Source organism: Onychostoma macrolepis, chromosome 07 (genome assembly GCF_012432095.1).
Source record: "Onychostoma macrolepis isolate SWU-2019 chromosome 07, ASM1243209v1, whole genome shotgun sequence".
Classification (NCBI taxonomy): Eukaryota; Metazoa; Chordata; class Actinopteri; order Cypriniformes; family Cyprinidae; genus Onychostoma; species Onychostoma macrolepis.
The window spans coordinates 3,589,121-3,611,613 of record NC_081161.1 but is presented as its reverse complement, the minus strand read 5'-3'; the positions used below and the strand labels follow the sequence as shown (position 1 = coordinate 3,611,613).

At 38.1% G+C, this 22,493-nt stretch overlaps 2 protein-coding genes and 1 long non-coding RNA gene across 3 annotated transcripts in view; 1 reads left to right on the top strand and 2 right to left on the bottom strand.

Annotated features, from left to right (window-relative positions):
* Nucleotides 1-9,962, bottom strand: part of rph3ab (rabphilin 3A homolog (mouse), b) — a 35,605-nt gene extending 25,643 nt beyond the window's left edge. The window contains exon 1 of the mRNA XM_058781816.1: nt 9,819-9,962. The gene's annotated coding sequence lies outside the window, so the exon portion shown is untranslated. The remainder of the gene's footprint in view (nt 1-9,818) is intronic.
* LOC131543970 (group 3 secretory phospholipase A2) lies at nt 9,399-16,018 on the top strand. The gene is made up of 4 exons (XM_058781817.1): nt 9,399-10,172; nt 11,686-11,818; nt 12,756-12,890; nt 15,190-16,018. The coding sequence occupies exons 1-4, from the start codon at nt 9,656-9,658 to the stop codon at nt 15,785-15,787; spliced, it is 1,383 nt and encodes a 460-aa protein (XP_058637800.1). The 5' UTR covers nt 9,399-9,655; the 3' UTR covers nt 15,788-16,018.
* LOC131543971 (uncharacterized) lies at nt 14,082-22,130 on the bottom strand. The gene is made up of 3 exons (XR_009272000.1): nt 22,045-22,130; nt 20,417-20,466; nt 14,082-14,810 (listed from the first exon to the last, which is right to left on the bottom strand). It is a non-coding gene; the product is annotated as an uncharacterized LOC131543971 (long non-coding RNA).
* Nucleotides 22,131-22,493: the final 363 nt, after the last annotated feature.

The following is a 22,493-nucleotide window of genomic DNA, read 5'->3' as shown; positions in this document are numbered from 1 at the left end:
TCAAATATAAATTGTCCAGGAGCTTCGGTGCACAATCATGTCACTTGGCTTAATCAAAACATTTACTTCACACTGTGTCAGTTTTACCCAGGTAATGAATATTTACATTATTTCATGATTGAAAGCTATGAGTTTGTTTTCATAGTACCAAAAAGCATAAGATGCATTATATGCAAAAAAAAAAAAAAAAAGCATCAGTTTTCAGACAAGAAATAAATACATTAAAATAGACAAGAGTGGAAAATTCTGGCAGGCCTGCTGAGAATGAGTCACTCCTTGCACAGTGACGAGGAGGCTCGTTTGAGAAGTTTGAAGGCCAGTGGGAAAAAGCTGTTCTTGTGTCTTTTTGTCTTCACATGGATGCTTCTGATGACATGAGTTGTTGTTATGCTTATGCTTATTAACGCCATTCAAGAGATTTTAGCATTCCGTTCAGTTCATGCATGATCCAGCTGAGATCTCTCTAATATCGCTAATGTTTCTCCTTGACAGAAATTATGTTCTCTAATGTTCTCACATTCTGTTTTACAGGAGATCTTAACTTTACGAAGTTCCAAGACAAAGGTCTCAATATATTCCTACCATATAATGTTGATTATTAATCACATTATTCAAGGATTGAGCCATAAGCCATCATCATTATACCATTCAGCAAAGAAACCTCCAGGGTTGCTGTTCCTATAATAGGACTTTTGCAAGTAGCTTTAGGTAACAGCATCTGACTCCAGTAACAAATGATGTGCCCTTTGCACATGAACTGTTTATTTGACTTTTTGTTTTTTGTTTTTTAGCATAGACAGTGTTTTTTACACAATAGAGGAAAACAAGACTTAGGGCCTATATTTAAATGCAAAAATGGGGAAAACGGGGTATGCAACAGAAACTTTTGCAAGTTAAACAAACAAAGATATAAGGATTAGGGCTGTCAGTTTAACGTGTTAACTTAATTAGGTATGAAAAAATAACACGATTAAAATATTTTTACGCAATTTCAATAAGCGATAAGCGATTTCACACGAGCATGAAGAGCAGTATCAGAGTGCTGATTTTGTCCTGAATATCACAAGTTTATATGTGATTTTATACAACAATTCAGTAAATAAGAAATTGATATTGTGTTATATTTTAAACACAATATTACGTGTTTTTGCACAATTTTGGATAGAACATATTACGTTTAAAGCCAAAGCAGAATTGTTGTGCATCTCCGATCAACACAGTGATGATCAGTTTCTGAATGAATCCGCGTTTTGAACGAATAGTGTGAACCAATGATTCAAAGGCCCATTGATAAAGAGAGCCATTGGATCCTTCTCAAACAGAAGGCTGCGTCCTTCCTAGTTCAGTCCTTCAGAGGCTTGTAGACTATAGAGTCCTCCTCTGCATTAAACGTTAGAATGATATGGTCTAGTAAGTGTGCGTGGCTACGTCACATAGCTATGTTCCCGCCCTCACCGTCACGAAATAAAAATACAAATAAAACTTAGTTTTGGAAAAATACTTTGTATTACAAATTTTTATATCATTAGGCTTTCTGTTAATGCAATACAATGAATCACAGCCGTCTAGTCTCCTACTGGCTTACATTATTGTCAGTTTAGCATTTAGGGAGTAATTTACACCAAAACAAAAGATAACATCTATGCTTTCATGTCCGAAAACATTATTTTTGTCTTACATTTCATAATAAATTCAGACAAGCTCAGTACTGACTTGTTTTTCATCAGTGTACAAAGGATTGCGGGTGACTGAAGGTTGCAAAGGATACATCCCATGCATCCTTCATATTCGGCTGAATGAAGGACGCGAAACGAAGGCTGCCTTCCAAGGATCCTTCTGATTGAGATGGCCTTCAGCAAGATATGCAGCCTTCCTTTTGAGAAGCACCCGTTTACCTCATTCCTGAATGAATCAGCCGTTTAAACGAATCGAATGGAAGAATGACTCAGAAAGACTAGGGATCCTTTCGATACAACGATCCTCACATAAAAATATTGATTCTAAAGTGCATTTTTTAACCACAAATTTTATTCATCAAGAAATTCGGTGCATAAAATAAGCTTCTAAGTGTTAGTCTAATTGTGTTAGAGATATTTCAAGCGAGGCAAAGCAAACGCTCAGTCACAGTGTTTGTTCAAATAGAGCTGCATTTCCCAAAAGCATCAGAAGCATAAGTAGATCTTAAGAAACCATTGCCACATTATTACATTACATTACATATCATTGTTAGTATGTATAAAATTAATTCTGAAAAATGCATCACGCTTTCCACACAAATATGAAGCAGCAATAATAATCAGAAATGTTTCTTGAGCAGCAAATGATATTAGAATGATTTCTGAAGGATCATGTGACACTGAAGACTGGAGTAATGATGCTGAAAATTCAGCTTTGATCACAGATGCATTTTAAATTACATTTTAAAATATATTAAAATAGAAAATAGTTATATTTTACAATATTGCTGTTTTTACTGTATTTTTGTTCAAATAAGTGCAGCCTTGGTGAGTAAAAAATAAAATATATTACAAAATCTTACTAACCCCAAACTTGGTTTATTTATGTAATATTTATTTTAATAGGCTAGTTTGTGCAAGTAAATTTATTTAAACTGGTTGTTAAAAGTTCAAATGGATTGTGTTCTGTAATTGCTGTTAATAAATCTGTCAGAAAAAAATATGCTAAAGTTTCACCTTTAGGTGCAGTAACCACAAATTTATTAGGTCTATTTCACTGCAGTAACCACAAATTTACCATGGTGGTAATAATAATAATAATAATAGATTTGAGTACTTATGTAACACCATGTTTATTTTTCATGCGGTACCCTCAAAGGTGCACCTTTGTAACTTATCTACCCTTAAAGCATGCATACTTGTATGGTACTAATATGCTCCCTTTTAAGGGTATAGGTGCACCTTTGAGGTTACTGCCCCAGTTAAGGGCTAAAATACAATTTTAGTATAGTTTATTTCTGACAGTGTAAACAAAAAAAGGCCTATGAAATGTAAAAAAACCCCCCAAAAAACATGGCTTTAAAATCTAATATTAAGTGAGTATAATTACTGATTATACTCTTTTAATAATTTAAAAGATCAGTTTAGTTAAGAGGTATCGTATCGGTATCGACGATACTGGGCTTGAAAATATCGGTATCGGATCGAAAATAAAATAAGAGGTATCGCCCATCCCTAATAAAGACATTTTTTACCGCCACCTGCTGGCAGATATAGTTTCTTATTTATAGTATAATTTCATAAAAAAGAAAATGATAATAATAATTATAATAATAATAAAAACATTAAAGGGATGGTTCACCCAAAAAAATTTAATTATGTCATCATTTACTCACCCGCATGTCGTTTCAAACCTTTCTTTTGTGGAACATAAAAGAAGTTATTTTGAAGACTGTTGGTGACGTCTCCTGAAGGAGGGAACAGAGACGTCACGTCGGTGACCGACAAATTGGGATCTCGCCAGAGAGACCAATCCACTTCGAGTGTAACTAAACAAGCCAATGGACATTGGCATGCGGATTCCGCATCTGGCTGCCACACCCCACAGCGTGGGTATAAGAGGCAGCAGGTGCACCGCATTAATTCATGCTTTCGCTGAGGAGCGGTGACTCAGCAGCTCAGTGGTGGTACAGCAACTGTGGCGACGGGACGTGACGTCTCTGTTCCCACCTTCAGGGAACGAGGGTTGCATACGTAACAGAGACGTTCCCTTTCAGTCGGTCACTACGAGTCACGTCAGTGACCGACGAATTTGGATCCCTACCAAAGTGACACATAAGCTGCCCCCTCCAGTGCCCTGTGTAGGCCTCCTGGTCCTTCCTATAAGGCAGATGATAGGACCGGGCTCTACACAGAGAAGGTCAACTACTGCTGTTCCTTGAGCAACCCAAACAGTAGGACTCGGATAACACTGGGAAAGCATGCCCTTCCAGCTGGAAGAGGCACACTGCGGAGTCACCTCCTCCCAGAGGGGGTTAAGTGACATTTACTCATGTGAAGTAACCCCGTAGGGCCATATTGCACATGGAAGTCTCTGAGATGGCACAGGCTGCATCATTTAGAGATGGCAGAACTTGGTCTGCCAGGGAAAACACGGCTCTAGTAAGTATACCGTGGAATACACATATGGCATCCCAACAGGGTGGACACTAGCCTCACACCAGATTTCAAGAATTCATTGGCTTAAAGGCCTGGTGCCGGACGTTCCGCCACGTCTGGCCATCAGAGTGCTGGAGGACTCGACAGGGTTTGCCCAGTCAGGGAACTCTCTGGAGAATTTAGGCACTAAGGATGCCGCAAGCCAACTCTGAATCGGGCCTCTCAGTGCCAGTACCTGTTTGAGGTTAGAACACAGGAAGAAACCGGTTCGACACGCAGGCTATAGAACCTAGTGAACGTGTTAGGAGTCGCCCAGCCTGCAGCTCTACAGATGTCTGCTAGCGAGGCACCACGAGCCAGCGCCCAGGACGATGCGACACCCCCAGTGGAGTGAGCACGCAACCTGAGCGGGCAGGGCACACCTTGTGCTTCATAGGCCAAGGTGATGGCATCCACTATCCAGTGGGTCATCCTCTGCTTGGAGACAACCTTCCCCTTCTGCTGTCCTCCGTAACAGACAAAGAGCTGTTCTGATGTCCTGAAGCTCTGAGTTCTATCCACGTACTGTCACAGTGCGCATACAGGACAGACCAAAGCTAGGGCTGGGTCTGCCTCCTCCAGGGGCAGCGTTTGCAGGTTCACCACCTGGTACCTGAAGGGAGTGGAAGGAACCTTGGGCACGTAGTCGGGCCGAGGTCTCAGTGTTGCACTGGTGTCAGCCTGCTCAAACTCAAGGCACGATCCGTCAACCGAAAATGCCTGCAGGTCCCCCACCCTCTTGATCAAGGCCAACGCAGTGGCCTGCAAAGGCTCAAAGGGGGCAGCTTGTAGGGCTCTTAGCACCAATGCCAAATACCAAGAGGGTAGGGAGGGAGGCCTAGGAGGATTTAACCTCCTGGCCCCCCAAAGTAATCTGACGACCAGATTGTGCTTTCCCACCGACCTCCCCTTCCGTGGTGGGCGGAAATAGCAGCAACGTTATCTTTAAGGGTGGAGGGGGACAGCCTACGCTCCAGCCCTTGCTGCAAGAAGGACAGCACGGCTCTCATCGAACATCTCTGGGGGTCCTCACGGTGAGAGGAACACCATTCGACAAACAGGTTCCACTGTCTTGTGGACAGTGCTCGTGCTGAAGCGATAGTGAGTGCTACCTCCTGGGGTAGGTCAACTAGAACCTCTGCGTCTCCCGTCCAGGGACCACACATGGAGTTTCCACAGCTCCGGACGCGGGTGCCAGAGGGTGCCCCGTCTCTGAGAAAGCAGATCCTTTCTCAGAGGAATCGGTCAGGGAGGGGCTGTCGCGAGGAGCATGAGTTCTGGGAACCAGGTCCTGTTGGGCCAATATGGAGCCACTAACAGGACCTGTTCTTCGTCCTCCCTGATCTTGCACAGTGTCTGTGCTAGCAAGCTCACTGGGGGGAACGTATATTTGCGCAGGCCCCGGGACCAGCTGTGTGCCAGTGCATCTGTGCCGAGCGTTGCCTCAGTTAGGGAGTAGAACCACTAGCAGTGGGTGGTTTTTGGAGATGCAAACAGGTCCACCTGAGCAACTCTGAACCGTCTCCAGCTGGACCGCCTGGGGATGGAGTCTCCACTCTCCTGGAAGTGCCGCTCGAGACAGCTCGTCGGCCGCCTGATTGAACACTCCTGGAATGTGGATGACACAAAAGCCTCGTTCAGACTGTCAGCTCAAATCCGATTGAAATCAGATCATATTTAAATAGTCTAAACGGCAACGAACTACATGAAATCCGATTTGTGTAAATCCATTTCGAGCTACATTCGTATGTGTTTTGGAATCCTTTTCAAATCGCATTTCTGGAAATCCGTTTAAGTCTGAACGGTCAGATCGGATTTAGCGTAGCTTTTTCACGTTCTCACGCCACGTAAAACGTAAACACGTCAGACGTTTTTGCAAAAAACATGCTGAACAGCTTTGCAGAAACAAGCTTGTGTCGTTGCGAAGTGCAAGTCAAGTGGAAAAAAACAATATACTGCTAGTATACATACCTCTTTGTGTTTTGAAAGTAGCGGAGGCCAAAAAAAAAAGCAAAGTAGCGGAGTCAGCAGCACGGAATAAAGCCGGACATTCAAGCTTCCTGCGTTTCTGCCGCTGCCTCACACGACAAAATAATACTACAGCGCAACCGCGACTGTAAGACAGCATCTGTATTGCAAACTGTATTGCTGTTACTGTTATTTTTAGCGTAGTCATAACAACGCAACGGCATTACCATAGAAACCAATGCACATTCAGTAAAAACGAAAGAGCGCTTATGGACACACAAATCGGATATGAACAGTTGTGATATGCTGTGTGGACAGTCAGTTATTCAAATCTGATTCCATCTGGATATGCACAAAATCGGATTTGGGCTGACAGACTGAACGAAGCTAAAGGGACTTCAGATGCTTCTGACTCCCGTCGCATGTCGCATGATCGTGGCAGAGGCAGAGGGACTCCGCCATGTTTGACAAAGCGGAGTCTATTACACAACTCCGAGATGGTCATGTCCCCACAAGAAGAACATGCACCATCCATGAAAGCTTCCTCAGCGTGCTTAATGCCCAGACACGTGAGGCAGCGATCGTGACCGTCATGAGGCGCTCTTTTAGAGAAATTGCTCTTTTAGTGCTGAAGCACACAGGGGAGCTGGCCACCGCACACTCCTGGTGTGGCTGTCTGCACAATCTTTGTTGAAGCCGCAAGACCGTGACCACCACTGCTGTCGCCGTAACGCCCCCACTCGCTCATTCTCTCTGCAACACCGAAGTAGAGAGCAGTAGTGATGCACCACCGCTCGGCTCCAAAGCAAAAGGATGAATTAATGCGGTGCACCTGCTGCCTCTTATACCCGCGCTGCGGGGTGTGGCAGCTAGATGTGGAATCCATATGTCAAAGTCCATTGGCTTGTTTAGTTACACTCAAAGTGGATTGGTCTCTCTGGCAAGATCCCAATTCATCAGTCACCGACGTGACTCGTAGTGACCGACTGAAAGGGAACAAAGCTGTTTTGGTTACCAATGACTTTCATTGCATGAACAAAAAATACTGACATGTTTCTCAAATTATCTTCTTTTATGTTCTATAGTTTATGTTAGGCCGTTGTAGCCTAAATGTTTATGTATAATACATTTTATGTTAAATCAAATAAAATATTTCTTTCTAAAGCTACAATTTGTAATGTTTACTTGATACTTTCTCATTTAGCACAAAATTAGCTTTAAATAATCTTTTGTGGGTATTTTCACAGTCAACTTTATTTTGCGATTAATTACATTAATTAATCAACACATCAAGTAATTAATTAGATTAAACATTTTAATTGACTGACAGCCCTAATAAGGATATTTTATTATTATATTGAAATATTAAATAATGAAGTATTCTCATATGCTTATTTAGTGTGTTTGTAAAATTGCTGCATATACAATGTAGGACATTGAAGATTAATTTAATTTAGTAACACAAGATATTCTAATATGCATAAAAATGCCAAAAATGTAATCAAAGACAATAAGGAAATCTCTCATGTTTCTCAATGTTGACTCGTTTTCTCTCAGAACTTTTTAGGAGTTTTAGGAGAAACATTTGAGACACTGTTCATGCTCAAATTAGAGTCTTCTGAGCTTAGAAAAAGTTTCCTCTATAGACCGTGGGCTACATGCATTTTGGTGCATTTTAGTTTGCTTTAATATGTAATATATGCATGAATATGTCCCTGCATTCAAATTCAATAATTAAGCATGGCACAAAGCAAAGTGTAGACTGTAATGAGGTTTAAAGCCAGTGGCTGAAATATTTCACTAAAATAAAATACAAAAAAAGCATAATTTCAGTGCCAATATATGTGCTGTAACATGTAATGTATATTCATTTTAAATGGAGATGAGTTTTTCTGTGATGAGGAAAACTTCAAACTTTGTTACATGCAAGTTTCTCCACTCTTGGAACAGAGCTGAATACGGTGTAGTGATTTAAACAACAATGCCCACAGAACTCAACAGTGCAACTAGGGTTTCCTGACTCACAAAAACTAAACTAATTACCAATTCCTTCATGTCCTTTTATTTCTCAAGAACCCAATATAAAAGTTGGCACTTTTCATGAGTTTAATGATGTGTTTGTCTATTACCTGCCAACACATCACATTCTCATTCTTCTCATTTAGTTGGTCATAACGATAGATTGCCCTTATCCGATCATCTATCGACCATATAAAACAACTTTAGGGATGGACCCCAAACCAGCATATGAAATGCCTCGTGTGCTGTGTGTCAATGAATTGTATTCCACAATCCCTAGAGACCAACTAAATGTATTTACAGATATCTCAAATCTACTCAAATTAGAATTGTAACTCATCTAGGCTAAATTAAAAAGTTAAAATATAATTTTGAATAGTTAAACCAAAGCTTTAATTGATAATACTGCTTGCCATACAGTGCTTGCCTTACTTATTTGTGGACGGGGCCATATCAAAATTCTGGACATAAGCTGCCAAAAAACTCGACCTGCAACCTTAATGAAAAAAGTTCAGTCTTTTATAAAACCTGACAACATAAACACATTTGGTTACACAGCCTGGACTAAAATCATGTGCAGCATCGCAATGTAACAGTGTTGCATGGGTGTAATGCATTAATATGTCATTATTTGCTGTAATTTAATTACTTTTCCCTTGAAAAAGAAAGTAAGGGATTAATCTTAATTTTCCTGTATTTTAATTACAGTTCTGATGTAATTGCGTTAAATACTGTACAGGCTAAAACAATTAATAAATAGTGGATTTAACATCAAAATTTAACATCTAATGTTAAATTTTTTTTTTTTTTTATGTATCCTTCTCCCTTTAAATACTTTGGCCAGTTCAAGAATAAATTATGCTATTTAATAATATTTATTTAAAAAAAAAAAAAAAGGTTCATTGTAGTGTTGAGGTTGATATTGGATTTAGAAAGTAATTAATAAGTGATGCAATACTTTTAAGGGAGTAGTACCATAATCTAATAACACTCTAGAAAATGAATAGCTGGCAATTAATTACTTTTTATAGTAATTTACCCCTCAGTGCTAACAGCAAAGTTATTTATAAATTTGCTGTAATGAAGAAGTGAAACAATGCGTAAACATAATTTTAAATTGTGGTATCATGGGCACTTTGATTAACTTTTATCGGGTCATATACTGCAAACCCTCGGTAAACTAAGTCTGGTTGATTTCGAGTCATGTGACTCCTGACATTTCAGCTCCACATCAGTTACAAGTTTTAACATGTAGCCAACACAAATTTCACTCCGACATCTGTGAATAGACAGTAAAGAACCGGTAAAGATACTCGTTCGTTTCATTTGACAGATCATCCACGGAGCAAATTTCTTCTTCATGCATGGACTTGGACTGAAACAAACTGATAGGGTTTGTTGCATCAGCGTCAATTAAACCGGCTGAAAACTCAGCTTAGTATAGAGTTTGGAATAGAGCGGAACTCCTTTTAGCTTCCAAATAGTCCTACGCGCCAACACGCGTCTCTGCAGCGATGCCACTGCATCTCCAGGATACACGAATCGGATTTCTTGCTGTTAATCTTTTAGTAGTGGTATGCTGTTGCAATGCGGTAACAATTCAGAAACCTGCACCATTTTGTCTCCTCATTAAATCAGAACGCGGGAGCTCTCAGGTTAGTTTTCTCATCCACTCACCGGACACTTCAGCATCTCCTCTCTTTTACTGGAGCAAGTGGACATCAGAGAAACGTCTCGAAGGTTGTTTCATGAGTAGCGACGGGTCTTTGGTTAAGCGTTATTGGTCACTCTGCAGTCAAGAGCGCGCTCGGGACAATGAGAAACCAATGCACTTCGACTTAAGCGCGCTACTGGAAGATGCCAGTCTGTGTGAAATGGACATGCGTATCAATTTCACTTTGCACAAAGAACGCAGAAATCAAGGCCAGCAGATGGATTCAAGAGCAAAAAGTCGCCATAAACGCGCATGGGTTTTACCAGGAACGCTTTGGTGCGGACAAGGCACCAGCGCCAATGACTATGAACAGTTGGGTAGGTGTGCATCCATCGGTAAGCTGCTATTGGTCAGTTCATTTGGTGTAGGCTATTCTTTTTCACATATTAGTATATATGTAGGCTATAAACAAATTTAGTGAACTATTTTTGTTGTTCATACCGGTACGAAATTAATCATGCTGGAAACAGCCATGCATCCATCAGTCATTTGTTATCAAAATTTTTGATGGAATTAAAATGATTTACGATTAAGCATTTTGGTCCGACTTTATAGCCTATTAGGTGGCCTTAACTACTATGTACTTACATTTAAATAAATTATTTGGTACAATGCACTTATTGTGTACATACATGTTTTACATTGTACTTATATTTTTAAAAATACCTATATGTAATTACATCTGTAATTAATTTCTGTAATTACATTTATAATTACACTATTGACCCATCCCTTACAACTTAACCCACCCTTAAACCTACCCATACCACCAAACCTGTCCCTAACCTTACCCGTATCACACCTCAATAACAGCAATAGTGTTTTGCAATACAGTATGAACACAATAAGTACATTGTACTTATTATTTTGATGTAAGTAGTAGTTAAGGCCACCTAATATAAAGTGTGACCAGCATTTTTAAGAATGGTCAGTAAAGACAATGCACACATTTATAACATAATTTAATAAAATTGACTCAATAAAATAAATATAATTTAATTTATTTAAAAAATTATATATAAATATATATAGGCCTATTGGAAAGTTTTTACCGATATGAAAGTTATCGGTGTGAAAATAAAAATGAAGGAAAACAATAAAACAGAAATGAAATTACAAGCTTCATTAATAGCAATATCCGTCTTTATTGCCGTTATTAGCTACAATTTTCCTGAGAGCGATAAATCAAAATGTAATTTTTGTGCCAAAGTGGGCGTGCATGGGTGGGTGCAGTCGACTGTAAATCTGTGAATGTATGGCATTCACGAAAAGATGTGGGAGGTCCAGCAACATAACCTGAAAATTACAGTAAGTAAATCAATATGATTACGGAGTGTGTCATAAAAGTAGTTACATGTCAGTCAAGAACTGTGCAAAATATCGCTGTGGGCTTTGCACTTGCAATTTCATGAATAATTTGTTTATTCAGATGTTGACTGAATAAACAAATTGACTGTATAATATTACAGAATTCCCTGCTGAAAAAACAAAACAATAGACACATCACAAAATTTGTAATGATTTTGCTGGTTATAATGGGACTTGCATTGGTTTTAATGGAAATGGTCCATCTCTACTGGTAATTAGTCACCTTCTGTTGGTGGTTTGTTAAAACCAATAAATCCTAATGGGATATGTCCCAAAACACACTACATGAAACCATTTTTAATGGTTAAAAGTTGATGGTTTGTAATGTTTGTAATGGATTTTGTAGTAGTGGAAACCAATAGAATTTTCTGTTATGGTTCTATTGTTTTTTTTCCAGCAGGATAATTAATCAATATTTGTTATTATTGCATTTAATTATTTGCATGTTGTTCTCTCACACAGGTATGTTTGTGCATGCAGACAGATGCTGTCGAGAACACGATCACTGTGAGCACATCATTCGCTCGTTCTCCGTGAACTTCGGTGTGTTCAACCCCACTCTGTTCACCCTCTCGCACTGTGACTGTGACCACAGGTGAGCACTGTCTCACATTCCACAGAGGAGAGGCGTCTTCAGGCCTCAGGGGAGACTCTTTAGAGTCATAACTCATCTTTTCTGTTTATTCATCCCATGTATTTTATCTGTAAAACATTATAGACTACTGCGTGCAAAATAAAGAATTTAACTTTGCCCACATTTCAGTGGGAAAGCATGCCATTTATGTAAAGGCCTTTCTTGTGACGTGGAACACACTAAAGACAAATGTTTTGGCTCAAAAAAGGAAAAAAGCAACAGTTTGCATCAATCTTTTTGAGTTGTGACAACATATAATGAAATTATGTTAATAATAAGGAACTTAATTTCTACATAAACACATTTTTCAATGATAAAATGTTTTTGAATTAAGCTGTTCCAACTAATTTTCCAATTATAACTTTTCAGTTCAAAACTAGCATAGCACATGCTTAAAACGTATTTAGCATGTAAACTCAATGAAACTTAAACATAAAAGAAACTCTTTGAAATGTCAAACATAACAGCATTAAAATATAAAATAACATTATTTTAAATATTTATTCTCCTTAACCATTGCAAAACACATGAACTAGAAATTCACTGCCAAATTTCAAAGTTATCAAGACAATTTCAATACATTATTACAATTACATTATTTAAACAGTTTAAATTACACACAATATTAAGCTATGGTAATAATCAACATTAATATGTCAACAAAACTCATCAAAAATCATGTTTGCTACTTAAAAAGTTTTATTAAATAAACTAGTTTTCAATATATACTATGCATGTATTTTAGTTATATATTTGAAGTTCTGAATGCATAAATGCAAATGCATTGTGTTCAATGGAAAGTTTATCTGACATTGAAACACAAAAGGGACAGATTTTGGCACTATAATGCAAACCACATTTATTTCTGTCTTGTATCTTCCTATCTCGTCTCTGTTAGATTTAAACAATGCCTTCTCAATGGAAATGACACCATCTCCAACATGGTGGGCTACAGTTTTTTCAACGTCCTGAAGCTCCGCTGCTTTGAGCTGATCCAAAGGAGGCAATGCACGCAGTACAACTGGTTTGGATTGTGAGTGCAAGAAATGAAATCATGCATTCCAGAAATTATGCTTCATGGTTTTTTCCGCTTGCATCATAATTGTATAGAATTACACCATTTGTAATTACAGTATGAAAGGGCTTCTACACTGACATCATTTTTTCCATAGAATCATTTGCATGGCATCAATATAAGGTTTCAATATGCTCATAGTCATAGACCAGGTGTTTTCAGCATTAACAGAATCATTGATCAATTTTACTAGATTCATTGTCCTAGAGATTTGCTTATATTCTTTGATAATCACGGTGTTGAATTTTATTGCTGCAGGTAGGATGCGTTTCTCTATAATAACATTGTGCCGAGGTGGGAGTAAGTTACCTATACAAGTCCTTCAGTCAAGTCTCAAGTTGCAGTGCACAAAATAAAACAAGACAAGTCAAGTCAAGGCTATGGCACACCTCAAGCAAGTCGTGTTGAGTCCTGTGGAGAAAGTCACTGTCATATTACGTAGTTTCCCAAGCATTTCTGAACTTACACAGATCTGAGAAGCAATTGATTAATGAAAAATTGGGCTTTTGCAACATTTTATTAGACATGGAGAAAATGAAGAATTCTGGCAGTTTTGTGGGATGAGAAGTTGAAACGTTACAGTAAATGAGCATTTAGATATTATGTGCATGTGCAGGTTTGGGATCACTGATATTTGCATTTGGGCCATTCATAAAGTGTTGACGGAGATTATTCTCGATGTGTCCGAATCACATACCGTCTGAGTATAGGTACTGCATTTGAATTTGAACTTACTTTGCAACTGTTAAAAAAAGTATGCTATATATAGAATGAATATAAGTTATATGAATGATACTCCAACATGTTGTTACAGTCACATGATTTAGCAGCATCAGTTGTGTCTCTTCACTGCGATTCATAAATCCTCTCCCATGGCCTCGTGGGATAGTAAAGTGTCCATCAAATGCGCACCGCAGAATCTGGGTGTAAACAGTAGGTTATCCAGGCCCCGAAAACTATAAATTCAGGGGTGTTCAATTAAAGTTACAAGAAGTCCAGTTTCAGAAGTCAGAAGTCAGAAAGAGCTTTATTACACACACAAGGAATTTGACTCGGCCACAGGAGCTTCCATTGCAGAAGAAAGTACAGACATGATATAGGAACAGACATACATAGGAATATAACACTAATATAATAAAAACAGAAAATTAAATAATGCACTATATACAAAAAGAAATACAGTTATTCAAATGAATGTACAAATAGGTTATTTGCAAGTGTGTAGTTTACCATTTTTCGGATTCTGTGTATAAATGTGTCAGTTATGATGGACAATGTATAGTTCTGAATGTTTTAATTGTTCAGGCTGAATTCTGTATTTTGTATCCCAGCAGAGGTCCAAACAACACAAACACACAGCTAAATAGTTTTTATAACAATATACTAACAATAAACAGCAATTGAATAATCAAAACATTCTGATCATGAGCAGAAAACAGTCACTAGGGTATCTCTGTCCTGTCCATCCACACCAGAAATCATCTCTAAATAATTTTCCTATTTAGATCATTGTTTATTATTAAATGCTCTTAAGATGCCGAAATAATGATTTGAAATGTAGAGAAAAACATCTTGTGTTTTTAAAATGTTGTGCATCAAAAATGCATTTTTTTCCCTCATATCTTGCTTTTTTTGTTCCACCGTGCTGCTTTAAATTGTTTTTCTGTATAAATATGTGCTAGATGAATATGTTTGACTGTTGCACTTGCATCTTGCAGTTTTTTCAGCGTCTCACGCATGAGCACAGTGAATTTAAAAACACGTCTCAAGATTTTGCCATCTTTTCTATTCATCAGCACTGCAGCTCTGTATTATTAGCAGCTATTGTGGGCCGTCTTGCGATTTTCTTTGTGTGTGGTTGAGCCCTTATGCTTGTCACTGGGAATCAAAAAGAAAACTGCATCGTTTAAAGGTCATTTCAGATGATTGACATCACATAAGTTACTGGTATTTTTGTGCTGATGTGTGACTAATATCTTAACGAAAAATAAAATCAGGTAGCTATAGCTTGTGTGAACAGCAGATAATGCATCCAACAATTTTATAGTAATTTACCAAGATTAATGTGGCTGTTCATTCTGGCAAAAAGTCTAAAGAAATAATCTTAAGCACTGCTTAAAACCCTGGTGTTGTTACTCCATCTGTTTTCTATTCTATTCTGAATCATTTTTTATAAAAATGTTGACAGCAATATGTTTTATTTTTTACATCTAGATGTATTTGTGCTGTAACGGAGTTCTTCAATCTCTCTCTGCAGGTGCACAATGGTTGAGATTGCACCTGTGGCAGCATTGAAAGATTCAACACCATACAATTCTACCAGTCTGACTAATGAGAACAGCGGCACCATTGACCTTTCATGCAATGAAGTGCCAATCAAACTGTCACACAGCGCCAAACAAAGAACCTCTAAATCGAAACGAATTCAATTGAAAAAGGGCCGAAAAACCTGCGCTCCAGTGGACTATGCAAAAGGGGAAACATTTCAGCTAAGTCAAAAGTTGGTGAGCCAAATTGAAAAAAGGAAGAAATTACATACAAATGGACATCAAAAAGGAAGAAAGGAGTCACTTGTTTCCCAAAGGAAGGCATCCAAAGAGAAGAAAATGATTACTCAGAAGTTCAAAATGGAAACTATTCTTCAAAGCACCCACAGGACTCCAAAAGCAAGTGTCACTCACTCCCCTTCAACCTTATCTAAAACGAAATTACTCTCAGTGCAAAAGAGGGTGGCCACTCAGTCCAAACAAATGTCCGTAACTAAATCAGGAGCAAGGACACTTCAAAATAAGAGAAAAAGAGGTAAAAAGAAAAAGGCCCAAAAGGAAAAACTAATTAAATCCCCAAAACAATGAGGAGTGAACAGACAATTCTTTAAAGCATGAAATTTTTTTTTTTTTTTTTCAAATATGCATAGTCACAATTATCAAGCGAGATCCTTGCTCTTTTATACGCACAGATTGTAGTGACTTTTGCAATGTTGTTTAAGCAGGTGCCAATTAATACAGTTATAAAAATGATAAAAAGCATCGATACTTCATTTGTTTTTAAATGTATAGTTACCAGCAACCTCAGTATATGCACATACACGCATTTGCATGTTCTAATGCTGTGATTAATAAAAAGCAAATGAAAAATAATGTTAAAGTGAATGTAAGTTTTATTGTATCTGCACAATTTAAACATTCCTAAAACAAGAAAAAGTCCAGACTGTGGTGGGCGACACTGGTAAACTTGTAAGGGCTGCATTTGAACCACAGCCCAGATTTGGGTCTCACTAACATGGAGAATTTTAAAATTAGGTCTTTAAGAATATATTCAGTAATGTTACCAGTATACCAATAATCTAACAGTTGCTAAGGCTTTTAGATAAACTGTGAAATTGCAGAATACTTTTAAAAATACATTAATGTACTGTATATAATTCTGTGATTGTTGTTTATGGTAGTTCAGTGAAGACAAAAACTTGGCATGGTATATATTGTCAGGTAACACTGACTGTCACACCAGCTAAACATAGCATTCTGAAAGCAACAATGCAAGCATTATCTTCAAATTTAAGATATTGAACAATGACACAAGCAATAAATCACACACAGCAATTTACAGCTGAGAATACTGCACTCATAATATGTAGCTGATAGCATTGTCAGTTTAACTTAGTTTGCAGTTCAACTGCAAAGATTAAAAGACTTAAAGCAATAGTTCATCCAAAAATGAACATTTTCTGAAAATGTTCTCACCCTTAGGCCGTCCAAGATTAGGATGAGTTTGTTTCTTTATCAGATTTGGAGAAATGTAGCATTGCATCACTTGCTTACCAACGGATGATCTGCAGTGAATGGGTGCCGTCAGAATGAGAGTCCAAACAGCTGATAAAAACATCACAATAATCCACAAGCAATCCACACCACTGCAGTCCATCAATAAACGCTGCGTGTTTGTAAGAAACAAATCCATCATTAAGATATTTTTTACTTCAAAGCGTTGCTTCTGGCTAAAATATGAGCCCATAATCCATAAGAACTCTTCCTCCAGTGAAAAAGTCCATCTCCTGTTGTCTCTCACATCAAAATATATATATATTTCTTTAGATCTGTTTCAGACTGTTTTGGCTTGTAAACGGTGCTTGATCTGTGCAGATTTCGCTCCAGATTCAGACCAGACCACTTTATCACTGGAGGAAGTGTTATTACGGTCTCCTATTTTAGCCAGAAGCAAAGTTTTGAAGTTAAAAACATCTTAATGATGCATTTGTTTCTTGCAAACACACAGCTTTTCACTTCTAGAGATTTTAACTGATGGACTGCAGTGGTGTGGATTTCTTGTGGATTTTTGTGATGGTTTTATCAGCTGTTTGGACTCTCATTCTGACGGCACCCGTTCACTGCAACAAATACACTCCAACGTTTTTTTATTTTTGCATTTTAAAATTCACTATGCATTGTTTGGAGTGGTAATAATGAGGAAAATGTTAAAAAAATAAAAACAAATGTGGCAATATATTCAAAATATACTCATGTTGCGTTTAAACTGTGAGTGTTTATAAACAGATATGGAAGGTCCTTGTAGTGAAGGGACACAAAACCTCATTTTGCTATTTTTGTGAGGAAAAAAGTTTGTTGTGCATCATGTCTGAGAACCATGTCTATTCTTTCCACAAGTCTAAACAGAATTTGCAGTTTGTGGATTCCTCCAGCAGCTGCCATCAAAATACATGTTGTAAATCTAGAGTAAAAAATGATTTAATTGGTCCTGTTAATAATTAGTCCTGAAAAGAAGAGAGAGAAAAGTCCAAAAAAACCGCATGCTTATTTTCTCCAGCAGTGTTTTAGTTTGTTGGTTTCAGACCCAGAGGCACATAATCCTAATTGAAAATAATAGTTGTATCCTCCTAAAATGTCAATATCATTATATTTTTGTTATCAGACTTGGGTGAAAAAAAAAAAATTAATGTAATAAAAGAGTCAAGTACATAATGAATGTGGTCTTATCTGAAAGGTTGAAATGTGTTCTTAAGAAAAGGGCATTTATCATAAACGCAAAGTCAGGGAAAAGATGTCACATTTTTATTATGTAGCTTGCCAAGTATTAATTAATTACCATTTCTGCAATAGTTTGAGAAATCTATGAAGTACATGCAGCTGCTGGAGCCACTTTAACTTTAATGCATTTGTAACAATTTTATACATTTTAATTAAAAAATTAATTCAATTGCTCACACTTTGTCCTCAGAATATAAAATATATATTCTCACCCACAAAATACAAAAAGAAAATTAAATAATAATGATAATAATAATAAGCCAAGTAATATACAACCTGAATTCCGGAAATGTTGGGACGTTTTTTTAAATTTGAATAAAATTAAAACAAAGAATTTCAAATCACATAAGCCAATATTTTATTCACAATAGAACATAGATAACATAAAAATGTTTAAACTGAGAAATTTTACAATTTCATGCACAAAATGAGCTCATTTCAAATTTGATGCCTGCTACAGGTCTCAAAATAGTTGGGACGGGGGCATGTTTACCATGATGTAGCATCTCCTCTTCTTTTCAAAACAGTTTGAAGACGTCTGGGCATCGAGGTTATGCGTTTCTGGAGTTTTGGTGTTGGAATTTGGTCTCCCTCCTCTTTAGCCCGGAGGACATGGCGTCCGTCATTTCCAACAAGAATGCCAAATTTGGACTCGTCTGACCATAGAACACTTTTCCACTTTGAAACAGTCCATTTTAAATGAGCCTTGGCCCACAGGACACGACGGCACTTCTGGACCATGTTCATATGGCTTCCTTTTTGCCTGATAGAGCTTTAGTTGGCATCTGCAGATGGCACGGCGGATTGTGTTTACCGACAGTGGTTTCTGGAAGTATTCCTGGGCCCATTTAGTAATGTCAATGACAGAATCATGCTGATGTGTGATGCAGTGTCTTCTGAGGCCCGAAGTCCCTTACGCACAGAGATTTCTCCAGTTTCTCTGAAGCTTTTGATGATGTTATGCACTGTAGATGATGAGATTTACAAAGCCTTTGCAATTTGACGTTGAGGAACGTTGTTTTTAAAGTATTCCACAATCTTTTCACAGATTGGAGAGCCTCTGCCATCTTTACTTCTGAGAGACTCTGCCTCTCTAAGACATCCCTTTTATAGCTAATCATGTTACAGACCTGATATCAATTAACTTAATTAGTTGCTAGATGTTCTCCCAGCTGAATCTTTTCAAAATCTCTTGCTTTTTCAGCACTCTGTTGCCCCCGTGCCAACTTTTTTGAGACCTGTAGCAGGCATCAAGTTTGAAATGAGCTCATTTAGTGGATAAAAGTCCACATACACAGCAGTGAAAACGCACCCAATGCAGTGGGCAGCCATTTTTGCTGCGGCGCCCGGGGAGCAGTTGGGGGTTCGATGCCTTGCTCAAGGGCACCTCAGTCGTGGTATTGAAGATGGAGAGAGCGCTGATTATTCACTCCCCCCCACCTACAATCCCTGCCGGACCTGAGACTCAAACCTGCAACCTTTGGGTTACGAGTCCGACTCTCTAACCATTAGGCCACGACTTCCCACATTTGTTAAACATTTGTTATGTTTAGGGATGCACCGAATCCAGGATTCGGATTCGGCCAAATATTGGACTTTTTGACGGGGTTCGGTTTCTGCCGAACCTTAAAAAAAAAAATCCACCGAACCCTTAGCTTGCATTAAGCGCGCTACACTGGTCAACGTCACGCTGCCGTTGAGTACGAGAAGGTGTTTAAGGTGGACCGTTCGAATGCAGTATATGTGAGAAAGTGAAAATGGAACTCGTGAGCAGAAAAAGTGTTGTTTGGCAGTACTTTCAGTTGAAAGAAGGCGATTCAAGTCGAGCTACATGTTCAATTTGCAATGCCGATTTGTCTCGTGGTGGCAAGGACCCCAAACAATACACAACATCGCCGCTGTTAAAACATTTGCGTATTAAACATCCAAAAGAATACGAGTTGTGCATTAAAATAAAATAAAATGAAAAATACACTGCTGTGGACGTTGTTTACTTCATTAATGTGTTTACTGTGTTAATGGTCTGAGGATGGGTGTAGGATTCGGTATTCGGTTTCGGGTTCGGCAGAATCTTAACCAGTGGATTCGGTATTTGGCAGAACCCCAAAAATCTGGATTCGGTGCATCCCTAGTTATGTTCTCTCGTTTTTAATGAAATTATTACAGACCACTGTTATAAAAGTTGATTGTAACATTACACAGGGACAGACATTTCTAAAACATCTAAGACGCACATATTGCTGTCACTTCTCCAAAAACCAGTTGAGGTAACATTTAACAGCCTTGCAGCAATTCCTTCTGCTAAAATATTTGATATTTTTGATATGCTGTCTGACAGACACTTGGCATAAACTCGACTACTATAAGCATAATCCTCGCCTGAAGTGTCAGGAAATAAGTGTTGCTGCAATTTACTGTGGTATGCTTGGTATTACTCACACAGCAGGATAAACACTTTCTTCATTTGAACTTCTCGCCAGATGGATTTTCTGAAAGACAGCAGATGATAATCACATTCAGTGATCAGCTTCATTCCTTTACTGCTGTAGAATGACCTTACAAAATGTATTACAGCCTCAAAATCATCATCTTTTTCAGCTTTTAAACCAATTAAACCTAATTTGATTTAGCAAACCCATTCCATTCATGTCAAAATGTCCAAGAAAAATCAGTCTAGTAGTCAAACTTGGTTCTTCTTGCTGAGACTTGATGACTTTAGGTTTAGTCCGGTGGCTCTCCAATTGTTTGCTTCAGGACCCAGATTTTGCTTCAAATAGTGGCCAATAACCAAATAGTGAAAATTTAGTTTCAATTGTGGTTGGACAATCCCTTCAAGATGGTATTAAACAATTGTGTGTTTGATGTATCTATCAAAACAATATTTCAACAATAACTTTTTTCAGTCATAACATGTCAGGAAAAAGGGGAAAAGGTTTCCATTAGCACAGTATAGTAATAAATCATCAGACATTATTTAGAACACCAATACAAATGCAAATTTGGATTGATTTCTGAATAAGACTAACCATATATTTACAGCTCAGTCTTTTACTGTCTTTGTATTCAACCTGTTGTTCACACGCCTGATTCAACTCCAGTTGTTGGTACTCAAATCTCTGCTCTAATTGAGTGCTAAAATATAATATTTCATATTTAAATATTACTTAATGCACTGTAAAAAATCAAACGTTGATAAAACTTAAAAGTTTAAGGCAACCAGCTTCAGCAGATTTTTGAGTTTTCTCAACTTCCTGTATTCAGTTTATACAACAAAAAGTTGAGAAAACTCAAAAATCTGCTGAAGCTGGTTGCCTTAAACTTTTAGGTTTTCTCAACTTTTGATTTTTTACAGTGTGATATTGTTTTACTTGCAGCAAAAGAAGTACAGTATACTTTAGGGTTCAAGTGCACTCTACACATGCCTAGTATATGCATTAAAAGTTTCAAGTGCACTGTATGCATAACCCAGCATACACATAAAGATGAAGTATACAGTACTTTAGGCTTCATGCACACTAGCGTATGCATAAATACTGAATTTCGGCTTTGTATGCAATGTATGTAATACATGTAATACTATGTATGCCCTAGCATATGCGTAAAAAGGCAGTTTGCTTTAGACTTCATTTGCACTGTATGCATACCTCAGCATACACATGAAAACCAAAGTATACATTAGGCTTCACATGCTCTGTACACATGCCATAGCATATGTGTAAAACTGAAGTATGCAGTACTTTGGGCTTTACGAGCACTATATGCATACCCTAGTGTACATGTAAAACCTAAGTATACCGTACTTTGGGCATCACGCGCACTGTATGTATGCCCTAGTTTACGCGTACAAACTGAATTAAACTTTGGCCTTCAAGTGCACTGTACAGTACACATACCCTAGTATAGTGTATGCTTAAAATCCGAGGTATGGTTTGGGCTTCATGTGCACTGTACACATGGCATGGTGTAGAGCACTCATAAAAAAACTAAGTATACCCTGGGCTTCAAGCGCACTGTAGGCCTACATGTGACTTAAGCATACTTGGGCTTTATGTGCACTGTACACATACCCTAGTGCAGAGGTCTTCAACCCTGCTCCTGGGGACCCACTCTCCTGGAAAGTTTATTTCCAACCGGCTTCAGCACACCTGCCTGCAATTTTCAAGCAGTCTTAAGGAGCTTGATTGGCCTTCAGGTGTGTTTGATTAGGGTTGTAGCTAAACTCTTCAGGATAGTGGGTCCCCAGGAACAGGGTTGAAGACCTCTGCCCTAGTGTACACGCAAAACCAAAGTATACAGTAATTTGGACTTTATGCACACTGTACACATGCCCTAGCATTGCATATAAAAAATTATGAACTATATGGTAAGCATACACTAGTATGCACATAAAAACCGAAGTATGTAGTACTTTGGGCTTCACGAGCACTGTATGCATACCTCAGCATACTTGTAAAACCTAAGTATACAGTACTTTGGGCATCACAAGCCTTTTATGTATGCCCTAGCATATGCGTAC